Source organism: Danio rerio, chromosome 15 (assembly GCF_052040795.2).
Source record: "Danio rerio strain M-AB ecotype USA chromosome 15, GRCz13ab, whole genome shotgun sequence".
Classification (NCBI taxonomy): domain Eukaryota; kingdom Metazoa; phylum Chordata; class Actinopteri; order Cypriniformes; family Danionidae; genus Danio; species Danio rerio.
Window position 1 is genome coordinate 24,422,887 of NC_141035.1, and position 27,566 is coordinate 24,450,452.

At 36.2% G+C, this 27,566-nt stretch overlaps 1 protein-coding gene and 2 long non-coding RNA genes across 3 annotated transcripts in view; 1 reads left to right on the plus strand and 2 right to left on the minus strand.

Annotated features, from left to right (window-relative positions):
• Positions 1–6,242: 6,242 nt before the first annotated feature.
• On the minus strand, positions 6,243–9,477 carry LOC141377834 (uncharacterized). The gene is made up of 3 exons (XR_015509393.1): positions 8,668–9,477; positions 7,632–8,620; positions 6,243–7,165 (listed from the first exon to the last, which is right to left on the minus strand). It is a non-coding gene; the product is annotated as an uncharacterized LOC141377834 (long non-coding RNA).
• The window catches only part of ppp2r1bb (protein phosphatase 2, regulatory subunit A, beta b), a 28,078-nt gene continuing 6,815 nt past the window's right edge, over positions 6,304–27,566 (plus strand). Inside the window, exons 1-11 of the mRNA NM_001005590.1 lie at positions 6,304–6,386; positions 8,256–8,346; positions 9,477–9,577; positions 9,672–9,904; positions 9,990–10,137; positions 12,194–12,349; positions 12,439–12,553; positions 12,650–12,720; positions 18,932–19,066; positions 23,354–23,527; positions 23,790–23,850. Of these exons, the coding sequence (NP_001005590.1) occupies positions 6,309–6,386; positions 8,256–8,346; positions 9,477–9,577; positions 9,672–9,904; positions 9,990–10,137; positions 12,194–12,349; positions 12,439–12,553; positions 12,650–12,720; positions 18,932–19,066; positions 23,354–23,527; positions 23,790–23,850 (1,363 nt within the window). The 5' untranslated portion in view covers positions 6,304–6,308. The remainder of the gene's footprint in view (positions 6,387–8,255; positions 8,347–9,476; positions 9,578–9,671; positions 9,905–9,989; positions 10,138–12,193; positions 12,350–12,438; positions 12,554–12,649; positions 12,721–18,931; positions 19,067–23,353; positions 23,528–23,789; positions 23,851–27,566) is intronic.
• Positions 12,270–17,461, minus strand: LOC147833666 (uncharacterized). The gene is made up of 2 exons (XR_015509395.1): positions 15,731–17,461; positions 12,270–14,043 (listed from the first exon to the last, which is right to left on the minus strand). It is a non-coding gene; the product is annotated as an uncharacterized LOC147833666 (long non-coding RNA).

Consider the following 27,566-nt stretch of genomic DNA (forward strand, 5'->3'; position numbering starts at 1 on the left):
GAATGCACTGTTCTCTTCAATAAATGGGAAGTGAAAATGGAGCTTTCAAACCTTAAATCATAAAAGTATTCTAAAAATACTGCAATAGTACATCTGAGTCATGTGCTACATTACAAATGTTCTAAATCTTCCATTATGAATCATTGCTTCAAACACAGCAGACAGACACTTATTTAGTTGCTAAATGTTTCTGCATACTGTGAATGAATCCCAAATGAACATTCATTTAATTAAATAAATTAATACCACAACCTCTTGGACTGTTTCATCTGCCTGCCTGCGGTTAATAGGTTTATACCAGTTTGATACATGTACAGTGGTTTTAAAAGAACACTCCACTAGGGTCCACTAGAGATAAACAGTTGAGTTTTACCATTTTTGTATCCATTCAGCTGATCTCTGGGTCAAGCAGGAGTACTTTTAACTTAGCTTAGCATACATTAATCATTGAATTTATGAAAATAGTGCACAACTTGATAACTAAAGAGCATGGCAGCAAAGTTATGGTATGGCAGCAAAGTCCATTGATTATTTAGCTGGAATGAGTGATATTGCAACATCGAAAATAGCAACTTATAATTTTCTTGTTCAATGTAACTACAAAAGAATCAAGGTTTCATTTATTGATTTTCTTTTCGGCTTAGTCCCTTTATTAACCTGGGGTCGCCGCAGTAGAATGAACCGCCAACTTATCCAGCATATGTTTTACACAGCGGATGCCCTTCCAGCTGCAACCCATTACTGGGAAACACCCATAGACTCTCATTCACACACATACACTACAGACAATTTAGCTGTGGTTGAAACGGAGCACCCGGAGGAAACCCACACAAACACGGGAAGAATATGCAAACTCAACACAGAAATGCCAACTGACCCAGCTGATTCTCGAACCAGCGACATTATTGCAGTGAGGTGACTTCGCCGTGCTGCCCCAGAGTCAGGCTTTAGAAAGGAAATTTATCCTGAGATTTATAGTGAGATGCTAATGCTCTCCTAAGGTCGTAACACATTACTTTGCTACAGCAATCTACATGTAAAATTATGTTCAGAAGTTTTTGGAGGCTAAATTTAAATCAAATACCACCAAGCTTCCCATAGATCTATAGAATTGTATGTCTACTTAGCAAATATTGTCAAAAGTAAAATAAAACACTGGGCTTGGGCAGTATTACGATATTATGGTATACCGCGGGATCTAAAAATAGCAACGGTGTCAGTTTCAATACCGTTATACCGTCATAAAATATTAAAAATCCTTTATTTAATGCCTACAAAAACGTATCAGTGGTTGTCATCACGGAACAGTGTGGAGGAGAGAGAGAGAGGGAGAGGGAGAGGGAGGGGGAGGTGACGTGACGTGACGAGTCGCACTCCAATGTGTCCTGCAGTTTGACAGTATTTCCAGTTTCGACTGAACAGAAGGGAGACATCGTTAATATGAACGAGAGGTCTGCATTAGAGCTGAAGATCTTTGCCTTTGAAATCCAAATCCCTGCATTAAAATCCATCCCTGCAAAGGTGAAACAAATGATGACGAAGTAGTAAAAAAACGAATTTTGACGGCGGTCAAGCCAGTCACTAGCTCAGAAGGAGCGGTCATTCCAGCCGCCAAGGTATTTTGGCGAATGCTCATACACTGCGTATTACGGTAGAGCTGTAAACCACAAGCTGACAGGTAAAAAGACGAGGTGACTCGCTACAGTGAAACTACTGTCATGGAAAATTAAATGGATGTTCCTGACTGGTAGAAGATGAACAAACAATCCTACCCAAAACTTGCAAAATCAGCCAGATCAGAACTCTGCATCTCGGCCTGTAGCCGCAGGAAAGGGTGTTCAGTTCTGCTGGACGCACCATGAGTGCAAGACTGCACTAAAGCCAGTGGATTTAATAATGTTCCTCCACAAACACACGTAGCCTAATCTTAGCCTATAGTTTAGCCTATTGTCTATGTTTGTTACGAATAAATGAAGTTAAAACATATAAATGACTCATTCTTGAAAAAATGCATTAGAGCTGTGTGCATGAGCACATTTGAATAATGTTGGGCTGTAAAAGGGTTTGGGCTTTATAAAGCTGTCAATCAAAATGTACCTGTCGGGCTCGGGACCTATCGTGCCTAATTTTTATGCCCCAATTACAGCTCTCTGCATTCCCGCTGCTGTACCACGTGAGCCGGCCAGATTTCTTACGGTGTGGGAGTAAATTTCTGAATAAATTGCGGGAGAGATGTGTGAGTGTGTGTTTGTGTGTGTGTGAGAGAGAGAGAGAGAGAGAGAAAGAGAGGTGCTGTGCATCGCTTGGCGCTCTCTCTCTCTCTCTCTCTCTCTCTCTCTCTTTCTGACCGCGAGCCTAAGGTCGCATAGAAGGTATTCAGTTTCTGAATGGTTTAGGCTCAAGCCAACAGTTTGGTGACGCTGTCTGAGCCTTACGTCATAATTTTTTTTATTACGCCGGTAATACCGGATACCGGGATAAAATATGGAGGCGGTTTGACGTATCAAAATTTGGATACCGCCCAAGCCTAGGGGACAGATTTGTGTGCTTATCAATGGACCCAGGCTCATTCTGATTACATACCTCTCTATACATTTCTGGAGAGAGCAAAATACGTCCCAGGAGCTACGTTTTTTTGCAGATTTTATTTCCTTGAATCCACCAGAGGCCACTGTGTACTGAGGTCCCAAGTCTCTCTCGCGAGTGCCATTCGCACCTGTTGTTCTTACGTAAATCCACCAGAGGCCGCTGTCAACGGACTGATTTAATAATGACTGACCTACTGACAGACCAAAACCCTCCTCCCTCCCCTAGCTTAAATTAAACCGATAGTTTTACAAAGCACAGATTGACCCAGCCACCCCCTTTCCTAAATCCAGCTGCAGTGTTTTAAAAAGCAATACATAAAAAGAAAAGCTCTTGCCTGATTTTTTCAGATTTTACCACATTTTCACAATTTTTTAGCTTTTGTTTTTGTCATTTCTGCTTTCTGGAACTGTTCTTCACAGGACTCAAACCCTTTTAAGTGAAGTTTAATCTTAAACTAATTTCGAGAGGAGCACGTGCTTGTGATTGATCCAGCTAGCCCACATTAGCTAATCATGATCTTCCAATCAAAGGATCCCAAGTCATTATATATCCTCATTTCCTTCGTACAACTATCTTCATCTGGAAGAAACCCTTCTTTCATCTTTATCCAGAATGGGCGGCACGGCGGCCCAGTGCCTAGCACAGTTGCCTCACAGCAAGAATACCAATGGCATCGGGTCCTGGCTGGGGCATCTGGTATTTCTGTGCGGAGTTTGCATGTTCTCCCGATGTCCCTGTGGGTTTCCCTCGGGTTCCCCGGTTTCCTCCCACCATCCAAATATGCTCTATATTATAGATAAATAAGCCTAAATCTTTTTTCTAATGTCTTACTCTCAGGTAGTTCACCTTGGCCTCAGCAGCAGGGGAGTTTGAGATCGACCTGACCTCCATTTCCCCTTGCCTTGTGAAAGGGGGAGCCCTGGGCCCGAGGATCCATTGAGCTCAGGGCTCTCTCCCGTGGCAGCACGCCAAACAAGCTATGTATAAATCATGAGCTAAGTGTAAACTCTTGAAACTATTAAAAGTGGAAAAGCCGTACATATGGAGGTAAGCGGTCAGCTGGTAAGCATGAAAAGAAAAGGCGTCATACTGCCTCGTAGTGTTCGTTTTAAAGACAAAATGCATCTATACATACTTCTGACAGTGCTGTCGCCTCACAGCAAGAAGGTCGCTGGGTCCCTGGTTCGAGCATCGGCTTAGTTGGCATATCTGTGAGGAGTTTGCATGTTCTCTCTGCATTCGCGTGGGTTTCCTCCGGGTGCTCTGGTTTCCCCCACAGTCCAAAGACATGCGGTACAGTTGAATTGGGTAAGCTAAATTGTCCGTAGTGTATGAGTGTGTGTGTGTGTGTGTGTGAATGTGTGGGTGTTTCTCAGAGATGGGTTGCGGCTGGAAGAGCATTCGCTGCGTAAAAACTTGCTGGATAAGTTGGCCGTTCATTCCGCAGTGGCGACCCCGGATTAATAAAGGGACTAAGCCGACAAGAAAATGAACGAATGAACTTACTTCTGGCTTCATAATTCGCGATCTCCAGAAATGTATAAAGGCTACGCATTTCAGAATGAGTCTAAGTTGCTACATCTGGTGGTCATATCCGGTACTGCTGCCAAAGAAGAAAAACTTACTGAAAGTTCTATTGAGATATAAACTTTAACTTTGGGATATAATTTGTTCAGATATCATAGCTTTGATATTGTCAATTTTAGGCTAAAACATATTTTGTACATAGAACATGTACATTTGTTGTTTTATAATATTCCTGACCATAAATGCACATGACTTATTTAACAAATAACATTAAATATTATATTAATAATATAATATAATAATATAATAACATAAATATTAAATTTCTTTACAAACTTTTTTCACTTGGGCCGTCACGGTGGCGCAGTGGGTTACAAGAAGGTTGCTGGTTTGTGCCTTAGCTGGGTCAGATGGCATTTCTGTGTGGAGTTTGCATGTTCTCCCTGTGTTTGCGTGGGTTTCAAGCACTGTGGTTTCACCTAAGTCCAAAGACATGCTGTATAAGTGAACTGGGAAAGCTGTATGTATTGTATGTGTGTGAATGAGTGTGGATGTTTCCCAGTAATGGGTTGCAGCTGGAAGGGCATCCGCTGCGTAAAACATCCTGGATTAGTTGGCGGTTCATTCCACTGTGGTGACCCCAAATGAAAAAAGGACAATGCCGAAAAGAAAATGAATGAATGAATGAATGAATGAATGAACTTTATCGCTTTAGCTACAATCTGACATCTGTAATTTTTTAAAATGAGACAAAGTTTTAATTTGTGCACCAAAGCATTGAATATTGGCACCTATTTAAGTGAACTTGTTACTTTCATGTTTATTCAAAAATAGGGGTGACAGTTAACAATACTGGGGCATCAAGAAGAGTTATCTGTTTTTGTAAATGAACTCCTAATATTTACACACACTGACCACTTTTAAGTACACCTTGCTAGTACCTAGCTGGAAACCCCAATATATGATGAGTTGGGAGTGAGAACGTGTTGTCTACTCCCTTAATTATTCATGCATTGATTTAGCAAGGTGCTGGAAACATCCTTCAGACAATTCTATCTATATTAAAATGATAACATCACATAGTTGCACATGATGAAAATCTTCCATTCCATCCAAAGTTTCCCTATTTGATTGAGATCTTGTGACTGTGAAAGCCATTTAAGTATTAACCCATTTAAGTGAACTCACTGTTATGTTTAAGTTTTGAACTCGATTTGTGTTTATCAGCAAGAATACTCAAGTTAACTATGGTGTTTAAACAATGCTCAACTGGTTCTAATTGGTACAAAGTGTGCCAAGGAAATATCCTTACATCACATCATTACACATCAGGCCTGAACTGTTGACACAAGACTGAATGGATCTGAGCTTACAAATGATTTATGCCAAATTTTGACGCTGCCATTCGAATGTTGAAATTAAGACATCAGATAGGGCAACCTTTTTTTCAATGTTCTATTGTCTAGTTTTGTTGAGCCCTCATGAATTGTAGCCTCAGCTAGCTGTTGTCATCTGACAGAAATGTCACTACTGTGCTCTTCTTCTGCTGCTGTTGCTCATCTGCTTCAAGGTTTGATGTGTTGTGCCTTCAGAGAAGCTCTTCTGCAGCCATGTACCCATTCACCTCTAACCTCTCTGACATCAAGACATTTACTTTCGCTCTTTTTTAAAATTTTCTGACAATTCTCTGTTGAGTTTTAGAAATTACCTGTGTGATTTCCAGCAGTTTCTAATACCAAATCTGTGTCACTTTCAAAATCATTTGAGTCACCGTTTTTCCTCATTTAAAAATTTAAAGTAACAACACTTTTATTTAGTTTTTAAAACTTCTAATAAAACTACAACTACCTCATGAATTTACGATTGTGACTGATCAGATTCTAAATCAGATCTATCTATCTATCTATCTATCTATCTATCTATCTATCTATCTATCTATCTATCTATCTATCTATCTATCTATCTATCTATCTATCTATCTATCTATCTATCTATCTATCTATCTATCTATCTATCTATCTATCTATCTATCTATCTATCTAATCATCTTTAACATGCAGTTTAACCTTACCTATGTTCACTGACTATAACAGGACTTTAAATTTGTCGGGTGTTTTCCCATCAGCCCTTGAGTCGAGCGGAAATAGGGCAGCGCAGCTTCTTTTCGGCGAACAACATCATCCAGGTCTAAAATGGCAGGAGCAGAAGGAGACGATTCTCTTTATCCCATCGCGGTTCTAATCGACGAACTGAGGAACGAGGATGTTCAGGTACATACAAGTCCAAAATAACCAGTCTTTGATTCACATGTTGAAAAATAGGGTTTTATTTGCATCTTTCATCATCATCAACCGGTAACCGAGTTTTGCTTGCAGGGCGATTCGTTTCACGTTACAAAAGAAATAACCCGTCGTCTATTTTGGTCATTGTTTTTATTCTAATTATTATTATCATTATTATCGTACTTGATTCCAGATTATGTTCAAACTGCAGAGTTGTTTAGCTAATGTTACTCGATCCATAGAGCGTAGGCTGTAGAAGTCATATCAGTCCTGAAATAGACCGGCTGTAGAAATAGCCTCTTTCCACTGACGGCATATTTGATATTGACACTATGCAAATTTGCGACGCGACTTGTTTTGTCGTTATACCGGACAGTGGTTTTCAGTGCTGCTCCTGCAGACCTCAGCCCGCGCTCAACATTTTTTTTGTGTCTCCTGCCCTGACACACCCAAGCCAGCTCTTTAAAGCCATAGTTCTCCACAAATATATTCATTTTACTCATCCTCAAGTGGTACCAAACCATTCTGCAAAATCCTGAAAACCGGTCACAACTGACATTCATAGTAGGGAAACACAAATTTCAATACTATGAAGACACACACAAGCTAGGTCGTTGACCTTGTATGATGTGCATTGATTTATAGAGAACTCCAAAACTTGCATTTTGTGGTGCTCAACTGTCTTCCAGTGCAATAACAGTTTTTCTCAGTCACTTTGGTGCATTTCTCACAACACTATTTACATTTGCACAACAGTTAATGCATTTCTCAAAACAATTAGTCATTTGTGCACATCCTAGTAGCAGTTTCTCACTCTTTCCAACACATTTCAAATGCTTTCGGACAAGCATCAATTGCTTTCATTCAACTCTCTGCTGTTTTAAACCATTATCATTTGATTGTCATGTCAGTCAAAATTAACTAAACTTGTAATTGCTTAATAGTCATTCCATATAAATCTAATAGTCCTCATTTCATTACTTGAGTCATTACATACAAAAATGTTGAGCTAGTTGTCAAAATCTGTCAAGAAAATTTTATTTAAAAGATTATAATCTTTATTTTGCTAGAAATAATAAGTGTCACCAAAATCTGACTATTTAGCATTTCAAAAAATGTACAGCGTAAACTCATAATGAAAACATGACAAAGTCATTTTACTATCTTGTTCATAAATAATGGTGTCAGGACTTTTAATTTTGATGACAGTGGCAATTTCATTGACATGAATACTTGCTTTTAAGGAATGAACTATCAATTTTAACTAATCAATCACTCATCTAGATGTGTTTAAGACAAAAGTTTGAAAAAACTAACAATGCGATTTTGTTTTTGTTTATTTATTTATTCTGCAACATGAATACAATTTCCCCTTGCATATCTATTTGGACAGAATTTATTATTTTAGATTGATTGGGATGATTCTGCTGGGCAGTGCATCGGCATATAATATAATAAACAATCTATAAGCATAGAAAAATTCAATGAAAAAAAACAAAACAAATTTAATGCTCAGCGTTTTATTGTTTTCTGTGGAGTCTGACTGTATTCATCAACTCTACAGTAACTGAATAATCAAATGTAAAATACTACTGCATAGTCATCAATAAAATGTAATATTGTTATTAAAGTTAAAACAGCACAATTTCATATGCCTGAATGCTTTTAAAATCCTCGGTCACAGGGCTCAAAAAACACAAAATGATCAATTATGATACAGACTCAACATTGCAGATCCTACTATGTGACCAATGCGATAGATCACATTGTGATATTAGTGCTGAAAGGATATATTGTGCAGACCTAGTTTGCATGCTTTTTTTGTTGATGTTTTTCTAATCTTGTTCACATTCTCAGTTGCGGTTGAACAGTATTAAGAAGTTGTCCACTATTGCCCTGGCACTGGGTGTGGAGAGAACACGCACTGAGCTCCTGCCTTTCCTCACTGGTAAGCATTCAACAATCTCCTTTTTTTATTATTTGTTAAAGAAATATTCTGATACAATTGTATAACCATAAATATCTTAGTTAGTTTATTTTTCTGCAGAACTTTATTATTTATTTTTTTAAATGTGGTCAAATTTAAAATATTAAAATATTTATTTAGTGCTAGTTTTAGGCTCTTGAGTATTGTTAAAAAAGTTTATGAATTATTTGATCCATTGATAACCATGTTGATTTTGCGTGTTTAGTTTTGTCATTTAAAGAAAATATTTAAGCATCTAAATTACTGTCAGTACAGAATTAGCATGCGAAACGGATCAAAAACCCTTCCAGTTTTACTGTTGTTTAATATTTGTGACATTGACCAAAGAGGGACATGTTTCACCTTTTAAAATAATAATTTTACAGAATTTAATAGAAACTTACGGCCCTATTGAATGTTTAAAGAAAAATAAATGTTGTTTTTTCACTATTTTTTTCAGCTTTAATGCAAAAGGAAATTAATAAAAAGCCCAATATTGAGGTTTTGCTACATTTGTTACATAATATATTTCGCTTTCTCAGTCCACTCAACAATAGTTGCAATGTTACAAATTGTAACAAATAATTTTATCTGAAACTATCCTTTTCACATTTCTGGCTTTCTCAGCAGTGAAAGTCATAGTTGGGTGGAGAGAGTAGTGAATGGGAGAGTACCACAGGCATATTTTTTTTGCATTTCAATTTGCTCAAATATCAAAATGAAAAATAAATAAAAAAATCCATGATAGTGTTTTTATGACTTTCAAAAAGAGGGAAAAATTGTGTGAGACCAACGACAGCAGCCAGAATCATTTGTTATAAAAACACAGATTTCGTTACAATTCAAAATAGCATCTTGGGATATCTTTTCTGCTGGAGATACTGATCCTAAAAAAAATTTAAACATAAGAAAAAGACTTGCAAATACATTAGGAACGATATAGCAGAAATTTTGTAGATGTTTTAAAACTTTGACTTTTCCAAACTTTCAGTAATTTGAGATGCTGATGATTATCAAACGTCTTGTAAAAAAGGGTCCTTTGTGACAAACAATAAAGATAAATATACCTAACCTAAATGTTAATTAACTGGTTGGCACCTTTTGCCCTGCAGACACCATATATGACGAGGATGAAGTTCTTCTTGCCTTGGCTGAGCAGCTCGGGAGCTTCACTGTGTTGGTTGGAGGCCCAGAGTTTGTGCACTGTCTCTTGGTAAGTGACGAGGCGAGAAAATCAGTTAAGTACTTAAAAATGATCAAATGAAATAAAGCTTTTCTAATTTGCTTTTCTGTTTGGGCCCTCCCAGCCTCCCCTGGAGAGTTTGGCCACAGTGGAGGAAACGGTCGTGCGGGACAAGGCCGTTGATTCTCTGCGTAAGATCTCTCAGGAACATTCCCCTGTAGACCTAGAGGTTCATTTTGTACCCCTAGTGAAGCGTTTGGCCAGCGGGGACTGGTTCACCTCCCGAACATCTGCATGTGGGCTGTTTAGCGTCTGTTACCCACGAGTGTCCAGTACTGTTAAAGCGGAGATTCGTCAGTAAGTTTAAATGATTTACTGTTTTATGTGACATTTGTTTCAGAATCACCTTCTTCAGGATTTATTATTGTGTTTGTGTTCACAGGCACTTCCGCACTCTTTGCTCTGATGACACTCCTATGGTGCGTCGTGCTGCTGCCTCCAAGCTTGGCGAGTTTGCCAAGGTTTTGGAGCTGGATTATGTTAAGAGTGACATCATTCCTCTCTTTACAGCGCTGGCCTCTGATGAGCAGGTATGCTGGTGCACATTTACTGGAGGACAATTACTGGAGTTGTTTTTTTTCCCCCGGATCTAATTTAATATTATGATTTTTAAAATGTATTTAAAGGTGTCATGAAATTAAAATAAATTTGTTTTTAGATATTAGAATTGTTAGCTTTTAGGATATCTATAAGTTTGTTTGCTCCAAAACCGTGACAAAATTCGCATTTAGAAGATATAAAACTGATATAAACATGTAAAGCTTGTAGTTTGTCACCTCTGCCTAAATAGATCAGTGATTTTATTCATGTCTCTTATCAAATCATAATCAATCAAATGCTCTCTGGTATCTGATATGTCCCGCCCCCTTCAGGATGCTTTTCATTTGCTTTTCATTTGATGCCCTTGAGCTCAACCACTCTCACTGGTAGTTCTGTGTTAAAACAAAAATTCTATTGGCAATTTATTTTAAAGGGGAGGGGCTACACATGTCCCACCTTCTCTTCATGTTTCAATTAAGATTACATCAAACATCGAATGAAAAACACACATTTAAAGCACTTCACAGGACCTTTTAAAAATGATATTAAAACATAATCAAAATACTTCTACCAAAATCATACATTTACATCATAGTAATTTTAAGTGTCTATATTGCTTAAAATGTTTGTGAGACTAAAATGTCAAATTATGAGCAAAATAATGTACCATCATTATTCAGTGTAATGGTAAAAAAAACAACAAGCTTATTCTGACCTATACTTAATAAAGGGTCACGAAACCCCCCTCTTTGTTCAAGTCTACCTCTGAATTTGAAAAAAAAAAATGCTTCATGATGGGCGTAAGTACTGCGAGCAGAGGGTCGACTGGGCTTGGCCGATAGAGCAGGGGAAAATGAAGTGTGCAAACATCTGTCAGTTGGCTCACAAAATAAGACAAATCATGAGGAGAACCATGATTTTAGTTTCAACTATTAGCCCTGCCAGATATCCAGAGGATTTTAAACATAGAAGATGTGTCTGAATGGTAACAAACTCAACTGATAAAAGACCAAGTCCGTCCAATTCTAATACAGTTTTCAATTCAATTCACCTTTTTTTGGATGGCGCTTTTACAATGTAGATTGTGTCAGTGTAGTTCAGTTTTCAGAGTTTAAGTTCAGTTTAGCTCAGTTCAGTATGGTTTAATAATCAGTACAGAGTGTCCAAACACTGAAGAGCAAATCTATCAATGCGCTGCTCTACAGATCCCGAACCATGGGATAAAACCCATAGGAAAAAACTTCACCAATTGGCAAAAGTGAAGAATTAAAAAGCCTAGAGAGAAGCCAGACTCAGTTGGACACGACCATTTCTTCACTGGCCAAACGTCTTGTCCAGAGCTTGGCAGGAAGCTGGACCTCAGCGAAGACTCGTCTGTCCCTGGAGCGTCTGTCTCATGCTCTCCACTCCTCCATGACCACCACAGTAGCTGCTCAGGATACAGCCTGGAAAACCTCTCCCAACAGAAATGCTGCAATTTAACAGCTTTGCTGAATCGGCTCTAACAGCATCGCAGGGAATAACATGCAACAAATCCCTTGGATCATTGAAACAAACACATATGACCCTTCATGAACAGCTAAATACTATACTGCGTGACGTGCACAGACGCAGTCTCACAGCTTGGCAGGTCTGCCTTGCCTTTGGAAAGCACATACTCTCATGAATTATTAAGAAGCAGGGTCTTCTCATAGAATTAGACAACTCGGCTATGAATGATAATGAGAAACTAACACATCATCACTGGACAGGCAGATCGGTGCTATGTCACCGATTTCGATCCCGCCCCAAAATGATTTTAAACCCTAAAGATGAAATGAGTTGACAAAAGCTCTAAATTATCCAGTTTTTCCAATTATTAAAGGTGACAGGTGCTAACGTTGTCTTAACTGATGTTCAACACACACAAATCTGCTAAAATCTCAAAGTATTTGAGGGTTTCTTGAACTTTTAAAACATGTAAATGGAGCAATCGATAGATTATATAGATCTATTTTCCCCCATTCTTATTTGCCATTGATCCAGACATTTTATTTTTGTCTGCAGGACTCTGTGCGTCTGTTGGCGGTAGAGGCTGGCGTCAGCATTGCCACTCTTCTGCCGCAGGAAGACTTGGAGGCTCTGGTCATGCCCACCTTACGTCAGGCCGCTGAGGACAAGTCCTGGAGGGTGCGCTACATGGTGGCAGACAAATTCTCAGAAGTGGGTACTTATGAAATGCACAATTGGCCGTTGTCCACATTGCCTCTGAGACTGCGACTCACTCTGGTTGTTTTTCTGTTTGTGAAAAGTTGCAAAAAGCAGTTGGCCCAGAGATCACCAAGAACGATCTGGTCCCTGCGTTCCAGAACTTGTTGAAAGATTGCGAGGCAGAGGTCCGAGCCGCTGCTGCCAACAAGGTGAAAGGTGAGGCGTCCCTCTGCCAGCTTCCCAATGCCCCCATTTTTTTCCCTCTCTGTCTGAAAACAACAACATTATCTCATGGCCTGTTTTTCCCTGCAGTATTCTGTGAAAATTTGCCTGAAGACAGCAGGGAGACCATCATCATGACTCACATACTGCCATGCGTCAAGGTACACATTTTAATCTCGATCCACTTGTTTCTGAAATTGCGTGTGGCTGAACAGTTATGCTGCAAGGTGCCGGCCAAGTTTTCAGGAGGGGGTACTTAGAAAACTCAAGCTTGTTTTCTTGATAATGTGATATCATATCTGGGAAGGTGTCCAGGTTGTCTCTGCGAGGGATCTGCAAGAGGTCTGCTTGTTTTTGTGTTATTTTGGGGGTGTTTACATCTTCACTATAAACAAGTTTGAGCTTTTCATAGCGGACAATAGTTTCATCTACACGCAGAAATATTGCTCATGCAATTATATCTTGTTTAGTTTGCTCTTTTAATTAGGACATCATGAGCAGGTAAAATTAGACTGTCCACCCATGCAGAGGTCATGAGCAGCAGGGGTCACTGTTGTTATTTGTTATGGTTAGTGATTCGTATTTATTTATTTATTTAATTGCAATAACAAGCAATTACAATGAAAATACAGCAGAATAAGTATAATACAAACAACGCAAAAACAATAAAAAATAATACAAATTAATGCCGAATATTAAATACAGCACATGGTTTAGTAGTTTTAATTGCTTTATTGTAATGAGACACTGAAAATGGTATTCAAGTATAGATCCAATTCTAATTTATTTTGGCTTACATTTAGTATATTTACACTTGTGTATAAAAAAAAAACTTTCAAATAAATAATATTAGGTTTATGCAAAAACTTAAATTTAGGAATTGTTTTTCTTTAATGTAAAACCCCAAACCAACAAGTCTATAGCTTAAAGAAAAATCACCACAAGTCTTTTGGACAATTAGAGTATTCACATCAGACCAGAAAGTTTGACAATCCCAAAATAAGTGAGCAACACACTCAGAAATCTCACAGAAAAAGCAAGAGACGTCAATGTCGTGCCACCTATCTCTAAATTTAGCATTAAGCTATAATTAGGTTTTTATTGTTTCAATTTTCTTGTTTATGTCTGATTATGACTGATTTAATTTTGGTACAACCAAGAGTGAGATGGCATTTTATCAATGAACTTTCAGTCTTTTAGTACTGATACAGCATCTTTAAATTGATATTAGTCATGGTGTCTCTAACAGAAGTATTTAACTAAAATGGATTTTACTGCTAAATGGAATATGTAAAATGTTGTGTGGGAACATAATCGAAAGAACAATTAATGTTCCCCTTTTTTCTGAAAAAAAAAACACTTAACAGTTTTAATGGGTAAGGTAATTGGATTAAAAAGTAAAAATTGAACACTGCAAGCAAATAGGACACAAAGGTTTTTAAAAATAGTGAGGAGCAGTAAATTGGTTAAGAGATTTATCTGTGCTTCTCATTAGGCTTGGGCGGTATTTCGGTATTATGGTATACCGCGGGATCTAAAAATAGCAACGGTGTCAGTTTCAATACCGTTATACCGTCATAAAATATTAAATATCCTTTATTTAATGCCTACAAAAACGTATGTGTGGTTGTCATCACGGGACAGTGTGGAGGAGAGAGAGGGAGGGGGAGAGGTGACGTGACGTGTCGCTTTTCAAAGTGTCCTGCAGTTTGGGAGTTTCGACTGAACAGAAGGGAGACGTGGTTAATATGAACGAGAGGTCTGCATTAGAGCTGAAGATCTTTGCCCGAACCCGGCGAGACCCGAAAAAATCCAAATCCCTGCATTAAAATCCATCCCTGCAAAGGTGAAACAAATGATGTAGTAGTAAAAAAAGCGAATTATTACGGCGGTCAAGCCAGTCACTAGCTCAGAAAGAGCGCATTTCAGCCGCAGGTATTTCGCGGTCGCTCATACACTGCGTATTACGGTAGAGCCCTAAACCGCAAGCTGACAGGTAAAAAGACGAGGCCTCTCGCTACAATGAAACTACAGTCATGGAAAATTAAATGGATGTTCCTTACTGGTAGAAGATGAACAAACAATCCAACCCAAAACTTGCAAAATCAGCCAGATCAGAACTCTGCATCTCGGCCTGTAGCAGCAGGAAAGGGTGTTCAGCTGCTGGACCCCGTGAGCGCAGGGCTGCGCTAAAGCCAGTGGATTTAATAATGTTCCTCCACAAACACACGTAGCCTAATCTTGGTGAGTAAAGGGTTTTTCAATTATAAATAAATATTAATTAAACCATATAATCATAATGTAGACAGAGTATACAGGCTAATGGTGGCATTATTCTTTTAATATTCAGCTTCACCGCCGCCTTAATGCCAGATTGTGAAGAGAAGTTGAGAAACAAACCTTGCAGAGCCTTTATCTTAATTTCGTTATTGCCAAAATACCCGTCATCATTTAGAGTTTATTTTAATTTGATTTGTTAAGAAAGATTTTTTTCATTTGTGTGTTGGCCAATTTAAAGGCTGCATCTACCTAGACCTATAGAGTGCTGATATGTTACGATGTTACAGAGGACTTACTTTAGCTATTTCTTTGTTCCAACTTTCAAGTGGCATATAGCCTAGTCTACGTTTGTTACAAATAAATGATGTTAAAACATATAAATGACTCATTCTTTAAAAAATACAATAGAGCTGTGTGCATGAGCACATTTGAATAATGTCGGGCTGTAAATGGGTTCGGGCTTTATAAAGCTGTCAATCAAAATGTACCTGTCGGACTCGGGACCTTTCGGGTATAATTTTTATGGCCCGATTACAGCTCTGCATTCCCGCTGCTGTACCACGGGAGCCGGCCAGATTTCTTATGGTGTGGGAGTAAATTTCTGAATAAATCGCGGGAGAGATGTGTGTGTGTGTGTGTGTGTGTGTGTGTGTGTGTGCGTGTGTGTGTGTGTGAGAGAGAGAGAGAGAGAGAGAGAGGTGCTGTGCGTCGCTTCTCTCTCTCTCTCTCTCTCTCTCTCTCTCTCTCTCTCTCTCTCTCTCTCTCTCTCTCTCTCTCTCTCTCTCTCTCTCTCTAATAAAAATTTTTTTATTACGCCGGTAATACCGGAAACCGGGGTAAAATATGAAGGCGGTTTGACGGTATCAAAATTTGGATACCGCCCAAGCCTACTTCTCATACATCCCATTAAGTATTTTTGTGTGTGGTTGGGTGTGTTTAAAATGTTTAGGACCATTTTTAAAAGTAGCTGTTTTCTGCCAAAATACTGTGAATCATTGGTAGTTTAATACAAGTTGGTACGTTAAAAAATTACCAAAATAGAAAACATAAGTTTTATAATTAAACATGGCAACTGTTCGGCCTGAAAGGCACATTTATTTATATAGCACATTTCATACACAATGGTAGTTCAAAGTGCTTTACATAAACAATAATGAAAGAAACTAGTAAAAACAGATAAAAACTGATTAAAATGTGTTTAAACGGGATATAAAAGAATGAAAAAGAAAAGAAAGATGTAGGTGTTAGATGTTGCACAATTTTTATTTAGTAAAGGCACAGCTAAACTGATGTTTTAAGTCTTGATTTGAATGTGCCTAATGTTGGAGCACATCTGATGATTTTTGGAAGCTGATTCCAGCAGCGGGGGGGCACAGTAGCTGAAGGCCGATTCACCCTGCTTTTACTGAACCCTTGGAATTTCTAATTAATTTACTTGATGCTAATGATCTGAGCGATCTGTTAGGTTTGTATTTAGTGAGCACATTTGCGTTATATTGAGGTCCTAAGCCATTTAGTGATATATAGACAAGTAATAATACTTTAAAATCTATTCTGAATGTAACTGGGAGCCAGTGTAATGATCTGAGGACAGGTGTGATGTGCTCTGATTTTCTGGTTCTGGTCAAAATCCTGGCCGCAGCGTTCTGGATGAGCTGCAACGGTCTGACTGTCTTTTTGGAAAGGCCAGTGCGGAGCCTGTTACAGTAATCCACCCTGCTGCTGATGAAAGCATGAATAAATTGTCTTCACTGGAAACAAAGCATCTAATTATTGCAATGTTTTTGAGATGATAGTATGCTGATTTACTAACTGCTTTGACATAACTACTGTATCTCAGATCTGACTCCTGAATAACACCAAGATGCTTGACCTTATTTGCATAATATACATGTCCACGTATCAAAGTATATATACAAGTGTATATGTATAAAATGTTTATTTCTATATAAAATAAATGAGTAAATTTGCAACCAGCAGTCAGTTCAGGACATTTTTTCAAAAACTATTTTGGACTACAAAGAGTATCGGAACAGCCTTTGGTGAGTCTGCTTGAGTATCTCGGGGCATTTTTAGGTCATGAGTAGCTTGGTAGTCTTATGACCTGATTCTTGATTTATTTAATGTTTATGTAAGTGGATCATTCCTCACGGACACAAATGGCTCTCTGCTTGCTTTGTCGGAAGATTTGAATGACAAATAGCCTATACATACAAAGATGTTCAATGAAACATTAAACCAAATATAACAGGATTTCAGACCCTCTGCAGTGTTTTACTAGCAAATAAATGTCTAGGTTTTCAGACTCAAATGAATCCTCCTGCTCTGGGAGCTGTTGTTCTTTTAAAGACTCCAGTTATAGGAGTGGGCATGAATCAGTCTGTTTAGTGAGTCACGAGCAGATTCCAGAACAGTTCTTGATGATTCTCATATGAGGGCAGCTTGGGTGGCTCACTGCCGCAATGTGTAATTAATTGATGACTGATAATTTTAAGATAATCAAACAAAGATTTGAGATGATGTCACATTAATAAAGAATTGTAAGTATATCATTAAAGTTGCCTTTACTGTAGTAACAAAACCATAAGACAAAATACATATTTTTTACTTGTACACAATAGTAAAAATAAAAAACATGAATACATTTATTATTATTATTATTATTATTATTATTATTATTATTAATATTATTATAAAAATGTATGCATGGATGCATTTTTATTATTATTATTATTATATTTATTATTATTATTATTATTATTATTATTATTATTATCTAAAATACATTTTATATTTTAATAATATTATTATTATGATAGAAATCCAAAAGCATGAATGCATTATTATTATTATTATTATTATTATTATTATTATTAAAAATCCAAAAACATTAATGCATTTAATGTACAAGCAATAAAATATATTTTTTTCTTTTATGGTCTTGTATTACTACAGTAAATGTAAATGTGTGTGTGTGTGTGTGTGTGTGTGTGTGTGTGTGTGTGTGTGTGTGTGTTTATTCATACATTTATTAATCTAATTATATTATTATTAAAACGTCATTCTTGCCAAAATGTTTAAATGTTTTAATACTGACCAATTTTGTAATACTATTTATAATAATAATAATGATTGTATTTTAAATAATAATGATAAAATAATCAATATTTAAGTGTATTATTAATAATAATATTATTATAAAATCAATATTTGTTTTAAGGTAGTAGTAGCAGCAGCAGCAGTAGTAACTGCTGCTGTTGATATTGTTGATAAATGTTAACATAACAACAATAATAATTGTAATAATAAATTCTGTATTATTAATAAAACAAAAGTTTCATTATTCTATTGTTGCTTTTAATAAATTGAACATATGAACTGTAATAATAATACGGTAATCTTTTTAAAATTGTTTCTACTACTATTATGTATTTATGTACACTAAGATATTGTTTCTAATAATGATTAAAAATAATTATGCATCTGCATAAAATAATAAATCAATCACAAGTGTTGATAAATACAGTAAAGCAAAAATGCAAGTAAAATAAACATTTTTTGAGGTGTCTAGCAATATTCAGATACACAAACTGAACAATCAAATGTCAACTAACACAATTACAATTCATCTTTTTTTTTTAATAATTAGAAACCGTATTGTGCCTGAAGGATTTACATGGCTTTAAATGTTCACACAGTCACAAGCCCTTAAAACACTTGCAAAAGACGAACATTTCAGTAACTTTACAATTAAACTTTGCAATATTCCACAAACAGTGAGTGTTTTCATCTGTGGTCAACTATAATCTCGATTCAACATTGTGACTATTGCACATGCAAACATTGCAATATCGATGTTGAAACGATATATTGCGCAGCCCTAATTATAATGTTGAAGTGGTGCTGTTGTTGTTCCTGTTATGTCAATATAATGGTTACTAATAAAGGTACAGCACTTGTTGTTGTAATAGATTCTTAATTCATTTCCCCCTTCTGTCCTGCCATCACAATGTCTCTGATTAGAGCCACTTGAATGCGAATAGCTTGACTTCAAAAGCCTCAATCATCGCCCTCCTCTGCTTTCTTTAACAGGAGCTGGTGTCTGACACAAACCAGCATGTGAAATCTGCTCTGGCTTCTGTCATCATGGGCCTCTCCACCATCCTCGGCAAGGACAACACCGTCGAACATCTGCTGCCTCTTTTCCTGGCCCAGCTGAAGGACGAGGTAACCCGCCTGGAGCTCGGCCCAGCCTTCTCTCTTTTTTTATTTCTCCAGTGGTCAATCTTTCTGATTGGACTAAAGGAGACACACAGATGTGCCTTTTACATGTCTGAAAGGTCACCTTAGGGTTGCTGAAAGCCCTCGTTTGATAATTCTTGGATTGGGCTTTTGTCTATAGTCACTCTCTGAGACGTATAGTTTCTTAGGCTACATTTGCACAACATTTTAAAGCAAAACCCCCCCTCATCCATAGAGGAGTTTTTGAAAATATGTTTTAGAAAAGGTCTCTATCCACACTACGTGACTAAAAAGCATGACAGAAGCTAATGTAAAGCATTTGGATTAAATACAGTCATTTTCATAATAGTTCAGCTATTGAAATATTGATATATTTTTATGCAAACTGATCATTTAAGCAACCATGCAGTAGGCAACTGACCATTTAGCAGCTGAACAACTGACCATTTAAGTTGTGCAGTGTCATTTTTACTGTGTTTGTTTGTTTCTCAATCTCATACCTTCATTATAACGCGGTGACAACTGTAAAATACTTAATTTTTTGAGAGAAGATGACATTTAGAAGATAATAGAGTCATTTTCATTGTAATAGGGTGGTAATTAGACGGGATAAGAAATCAGAAAGAGGAGGGGTGAGGGATTAGGAAAGGTCAGTGTTGGAAATTTCAACTCTTGACATCCAAAACAGAAGTGCGATACATGTTGGTGCACTGCCTATGAGATTATATGCTCCAAAAGATAATTATTTTAGTACTTAAGTCATTTTAAAGTCTGTGTGAACTTGGGGTGTCAAAGTTAATTGTTTCTTCGATGCACCATGATGCAGATGTGGACAATTCTGTATCGGTTTATTAAGAGATCATTACCTGTTATAACATACTGATGTCCTTTATCTCATATGTACTGTATCGTGGTAGAATACTTTTCGAACGAGACAATGGTGAGTAATTAAAATGCTCTAACTACTTAAAGCAGACAACTGTGCACAGTTCACTACACGTGAGTTTGCTGGACAGCCTTTCACTGACACTGTAGAACAGCAGAACCAGGTGACACTATTTCACTGCTACGAAGAAAATGAACAGCGCTGACAGTTTTAGAGCCAATCGCAGCCCTTTCTCTTGAGTGTGTGAACACAATGACCTATCAGAGGGATGTAGAAACATGATTGATAATGCTCAAAGCCAGTAGAATAATATTTAAATTTGTTTGTTTGCTATAAATGCTGATGTTGACCTCTGTACATGTATTTGAGTTTCTGTGCATGTATTCAAAAAGAGTGTTTTCTTTTAGCAGGTAAAATTAAAGGTACAGGCCATATATCCGAGTGTTTGAATTAAACAACAGAATTGTATTACAAATAATATATAAATATATTATGAAAAATGTATTCAATAATTTTTGTGTTTTAAAGAATAAAATGTAATGCACTGTGATCCATTGAGATTTCGAATAGAACTGAATCAATGACATAATTATAATCAAACCGTGAGACCAGAGTAGGTTCACACCCCTAGTGTAAACCAAAAAGTTGCTGAGCCTTTTATTTCAGTATGTTGATGTACTTCTGCTGAAACTGAATATTTAGTAGTGGGCGGGGCTTTCTATTTTGTGCATAATTACCTCAAATCAAACTGATGTCCACATAGGACATCACTCAACTGGGGAAGCTAATAGTCTTGACTGAAGAGTACCAAAACAAACTTTTTTTTTCCAGTGGTTTGACTTGCACAGATTATTTGTTTGGCTAAAGAATAACAATGTGTGCTAGCAAAATAAACATTGTAAATTGATTTTGATTTCAAATGGACTTTAAAGTGAAGAACACATACAGGATGCTCTTTCTGTCACCGCATAATGGTCTGTTTGCATTCTAGCTAGACAAACTAAAAACGATGTCTTTCCTCCTTTTGAGGGTAAAAAATTCCTGGTTCATGCTAGGCTAAACCGTAGCAAAGGTTATGTGTTTTAAAGGGTAACTGCACTAGCGTAAACAGTCCTAAATTGTAGTCATAAACTTTTAGTTATTATTTTTTTTTAAATGTAGTTGAACTTTGGCCTCATCTTTCATCTCAATCAAGCCAAAAGCGAAACTCATCTAAACGCTTTCCTCTGTTTGTGTTTCCTTCTGTTTTATTGGACTCGTCTGGATTGTCAAACACACCATCTTAAAATGTTAAGAGCTGGATTCTGTAAATTCTGTCCTGAAGTGTATTTCCATTGGCCGCTGATCCGTCTGACTCTGTTTGACTAACAAACTTTGTTGTTTGGATTTGAGTCAGTCATCAGCAAAGTGCACTTGCTCAAGCAAGTCATCAAATATTTGGCAGCATGTGCTGTAACAGTATCACATGAGTGCCGTGTCCTCCTGGATCCTTTTAAGGGAAATCTAAAACATGAGGACATTTGTCTTCTTTGTGAAGTTCACACTCAACTTTATTCACTTAATTAGAATCATTTATTAGGCCTTTAAAGACATCAAATCAACAAGGCTCTGTTTAATTTCTTTGAGACCGTGTTTAATACACTGCTCTCATTGCGTCTGATTCATATCTGCATTTTGTAAAGGAACAAATTAGTTGACATTCTGTTTACCAGACTGTCCTTGTTTAACCATTTTACAAATAAAAACAAATATTTTTAATATGAAATAAATAAAGTTATCAACTTAAGTTACGAATTTAAACATTATCTTTTTTAGACGGCAGTTTTAGTTTTTTTCCCTTTGAAAAGGTTTTTTTTTTATTTGAAAATTAATTATATTTTAACATTATTATTATTATTATTATTAATAATTAGCCCTCTCCAATATAATATTTTAGCACCAATATTGCATGTAGGCATTCGCAATAGTCACATCGCAAAGTTATGCAATGTTGGGTCTAAATTATAGTTAAGTAGGAGCTACAGAATTCATAATTTATGCAAAAGAAATTCTTGCTTAGAATTTTTGTCTTGTTTCTAGTCCAGAATCTACATTTCAAAGTGAAAACCTGATTATTTTACTTACCCCACTGGCAGATAATTTAGCTTGCTTTAAGGAAAATCTCTTGATTTTGCTTTATTTTTTTTGACATTGACACAAACAATATTTTTACTTGCTCTAAGCATATTTATTGGTATTTTGACTAGAAACAAGACAAAAAATAATAATAAATAAATACAAATAAAGCTTTTTTTTGCATTGTGGTTATTCAATTTCTGTACCTGAATACTGTTAGACTCCCCAGAAAATTATTAAATAGTGCTGTAACTTCTGACACTATGTTCATATCGCAATATGTTCATATCGCAGAAAAATAAACTATCGCCATATCAGATTTTTCCAATATCGTTCCTATATCTATTAATATATAAACATTGACATTGAAAACTTGTGTATGAAAATTTATCTGAAGATTGTTTATCTAAATGTATAAAAATAAATCTTTATTTTTTGAAAGATTAATATTTGTTTAAAAATTAAATGAGTATTTTCACTTTTTAAATTCTCAAGATGAATATTTATCTAATTATTTGAAGATTTAATATTTGTCTGTCTGTTGATTCATATTTATCTATGTAAATATAATGTATCTGTTTGAAGTTCTATTATTGCTTTGGATAAGCATTAAATCATTAAATCTGTTTAGATAATTATTTTGAGAAGTATTTATGTAGTGTTGTTTATCAATTTCTCAATAGCTATTGATTTATTAAATTATATGAAGTTAAATGTTTATCGAATTATTTCAAGATGTTTCTATATTTATATATCTGAAAATTAAATGGCTTCATCTTATTAAATATATATATATATATATATATATATATATATATATATATATATATATATATATATATATATATATATATATATATATATAATTATAATTATAATATTAATCTTCCAACAATTAGGAAATTATGTATCTGGCTAAAAGTGATGGTGTTAAACTGCAGATTATTAATTTGCTTGAAGATTTTCTAGATGTATGAAGTTGTCTGAAGATGAATAATTACTTTTGTTTACTGTTTATCTATTTGATGTTTATATTGTCTTATCTGCCAACTATATATATAACTTTGTCCTATTATCTGAAGATTTATATTTATCTGTGTCTGAAGATTAGTATGGATTTTTATTCATTTATTTTTTTTATTTGAAATAACTAGACAATTGGAAGTGAATTATTATCTTTTGATAATCTGGTAAAATATTAAGGTTCATTATTTAATTTTCTAATTAAATGTAAATAAATCAATGTGACATGTTGTTTACTTGGTATGTAGTGTCCTGAGGTGCGCCTGAACATCATCTCTAACCTGGACTGTGTGAACGAGGTGATCGGGATCCGGCAGCTCTCTCAGTCTCTGCTTCCAGCTATAGTGGAGCTGGCTGAGGACGCCAAGTGGAGGGTTCGGCTGGCCATCATTGAGTACATGCCTCTGTTAGCTGGCCAACTGGTGAGTCTGCATGCCACTCTATTATTGGTCTATAGATCATAAACTTCCCCTGAAGTTACTCCAAATTTGTATGGCTTTTTTATTGCTTGAAACCCAAAAGTAGCTATTTCAAAGAATGTTTAAGCTGCTTTTTGCTATACAATGCAAATTCGCTTTTATTAACAGACTTGCTGATTTGGAAATATTTTACCGTGTAGATGTTTTCTGATGAACTCTTCTGTTAAGCTGTATGGAATGTAACGATAATTACCTCTCTTGTCAGGGGGTGGAGTTTTTCGACGAAAAGCTGAATTCCCTGTGTATGGCATGGCTCATTGATCACGGTAGGTCTTCTGAGGCCTTTAGTTTTAAGAACATCACAATTCACTTGATAACCGGAGAAAAGAAAGATGTATTGAGTTATTGACAACTATGAACCAAAACCTATAAACTGTATAAGTTCAAGCAGATGGATTTGCTTACATTTGAAGATAATGAAGCCAAGGCATGCAGCAGTTGCCCAGAACTTTCTGCTATCCTGACTCTTCCCCAAAAGGAGAAGAGAAACACATGCACCTCAACTATAAACCATTTACAAGAGTCTGATAAAATGCTAGAAATCCACATGTCTGGATCCACCTATAGCATAAGGTTACAAATCAGACAGTAGTAGTGGCTTTTTGAGCTGACATAAGTTGTTTTTAGACAATTTGATACAATTCTTCAGGGTCTTAATGACATTTCTATACCCTTGGTTAAATATCTCAATGCTACTGTAAATCACCACCCTTTTTAATATATCAAATTTACAACAGTTCACAGCAAGCAATTTTGCTTCATACATTTTAAAAATTTTATGAGCAGCAGAGCACCCCACTCCTCCCAGAGGCTGCATCAGCAATGGCTGTGTTATTGATCCATTCTTTAGCAGCTTTACCAGTTTAGCACACACATTGTTCAACCAAGCCTCAAGCTTCTGCTTAGTCTTATTTGTATGACTGGCATGGAGTATTTGAATCTTTTTCCACATTCTAAGATCTAAATGTAAGATTGTGCCGGGCCGTAACCTTAACATATTATCGTTGTGCATCATTTATATAATTGCTTGACATTGCAGCACACCATTATCAATATAAAATGTATTCAAACAAACATCTTCAAATGAAAAGTGTCACTGCTGGGTATAAGGACTGTGTGAATCAGAAGTGACTTTATAATCAGTATGTTGATGTACTATTTTCAAATGTAACAGAATATAGAGTAGGGGGTGGGGCTTTCTTTTTGGGCATCAGTCAGTAATAGCAAACTAATAGTAACAGGGGCATTGTTAAAGGGTCACAAAACACCAAAACGTATTGTTGAGATGTTGACTGTCATATATATGTCCCAAGTTGCTAAAAACACTATTAGGACACATATTTAGAAAAAAAAAGTGAAAATTAGTTGTGTTATTTGAATGAAAATTTGTTCTTCCAGTTTGAAAATTTGAAGCAACATCACGCCCATTAGACACTTGTGTAAATTTCATCATGTCTGTACAGGCCGGCAAAAAGTGCCGTCATTGAGTTTTCAGAATTAATTTATGAAAGACTTGGTTCAAACCAGTCAGTACACTATTGTGAACAAGATGCAACTTTATTGATATGCATGATATAGTTTCAAAGGCTCTTTTTACCTGTTACAGCGTTCAGAGAGACGCCATGTTGTGTTACCAATCGTAATTCAAACAAATCGTAGAAGAAGAATTGTTCGGAGACATGGGGCGTCAGTGTTGCATTTATAAATGTGCCACAAAAAAGGTTTTGTTTCAATTTCCCAATGAAGAGAGCACAGCTTGCATGTGGACCCACATGTGTGGATTACATTGGTCTGCTAACATTCAACAAAAATATGTTTGTAAGAAACATTTTTTACTCGAGCTTTTAGAATCTGGAAATGGTAAAATCAGGATTTGCCACTCGTCTTATTTTTAAAAAAGACACAGTTCCAGTTCGTGTTGATTGTCCTGTCTCTACGAATTTGGTAAGTTTAACAAATTCAATGCTCTTTGTTTGTTTTTAGAGATGGCAAAGTTAGTTAGTAGCGTCAGCAGTAAGTTTTTAAAGAGATACCTTAGTCAAAATGATTAGGTTACTAAGTTTACAGTTTTATCACTACAATATTATGGACTGAAAACCCTCCACTTTCACACAGCTCTCAGATCCATTGTATACGCTGCTCTCCAAATCACTGTCTATCTCCCCTGCGTCTGTGTTTGTGTTGCCGCTGTAAAAAAATCAGCATGTGCACATAATGAAACTCCCCTTTTCATGCAAACCCTTCCCTCTTTCGCCATTTGATCCTCCCACCCAAACAAAGCCAGACTTTCCTGACTTTTTTAAAAATAGAGGTGTGAAAACTAGAGGGGTTTCTTGGCTCTTTAGAAATATTTTGACTGAAGTTATCAAACTGATGTTAACAGACTTTGGGCCCTATCATACACCCGGCGCAAGGTGCGGCGCAAAACTTGTTTGGTAGTTTCAGCTTGGCGCAAGAGTCGTTTTAAGGCGTTGCGCTACGCTGTTTAAATAGCAAATGCATTAGCGCTCATATGTGCGTCCATAGGCGTTCTGGTCTAAAAAGGAAGGCGTTCTGAAGGCGTTGCTGGCGCGTTGCTATTTTGAGAAACTAAAATAAATTTTTCATTAGACCAAAACAAACCCAGTCTAAACTCCGGTGCAGAGTTGCGCCTTGCTTACGCACTGCTTAATACGCACAAGAGAGCAATAGGCAAATATCTTTACATATAAAAAAATGTAAATATTAAGGATATATATAGGATATAATAAGAATAGATATAGGATATAAATATAAAGGATTAAAATATTACAAAACATATTATTTTTTAGCCTACATAAATATGAAAAATCACTGCTTTTATGCCTTCTTCATCTCGGGAGGCTTTTTCAGTTCATTCATAACAATTTGCTTTTGAATAATATTATTATTAGCAGTATTATTTATTATATCCATATTTATATTTGTTTTATTAAAAACACAGCATGTGTTTTAGGATATAACTCAGGTTTTTAAGCACACTTCGTTAATATTGTTCATTTATTCGTTTGCTGGAAATTTGAACTGGATTTAGAAATAGTTTTGAAACAAATATTTGCGCTTGACAAACGCAATTAATTATTTATAGACTAATTGATGTCTGCTCGTAAAGGTTTCCCTATCCAAGAGTGAAAGTGATCATTTATCTCTCATTCTCAAGCAGTAGATGCTCTGTTTAACAGTTTTTCTGTAAAAAAAAAAAAAAAAACTTAACTGTTTGCTAGTGAAATGCTCTGTTTTTCCACTTAGACTTACTTTACGTCCTGTAAATAGCGAATGAGCTTATGGCGCGACGCAGCTGGCTCTTAAAGGGAATGGGAGATGAGACTCTAATTGGTTTATTCTCAAAACACACCTATAACTCATTAAGAAAATAAACTAAACCCTTTTAGACCATGCGCCACGGCGCAAAGCATATTTTCTCATCCTTAAATTAGCAAAAATGCGTTCTGACACGCCCTGAAAGCGTTTGCGCCCTGCGTTTTGCGCTCTGCGCATAGACCGTCAACATAGAGCCCTTTGTTCGAAATGTCAGACTTTGATTAGATTTTGCACGGTTGGAGCTGTGGAAGGACTGGTCACTATATGATGCTAGTTCATATGAAACTTTTGTATATAGTCTATCTGCAAACATATACATGCAGTGATATACTGCTTGTGTATATATATATATATATATATATATATATATATATATATATATATATATATATATATATATATATATATATATATATATATAGTGCAGCAAACAACCATGAATGCACAAATGGTAATTTAAAACAAATGTGAAAGAGGCTGACAGAAACTTTACTGTGGCACACACCTAAGGCTTCAACACAGTAACACATCAGACAGAGTTTGAATGCTATTTTTATTTTCTATTTATTATGATTTGAATGGTTGAATGCATGTTTGTGTGTAGACATTCCATGTTGGTTATTCAATCCTTCATTAATTTTCC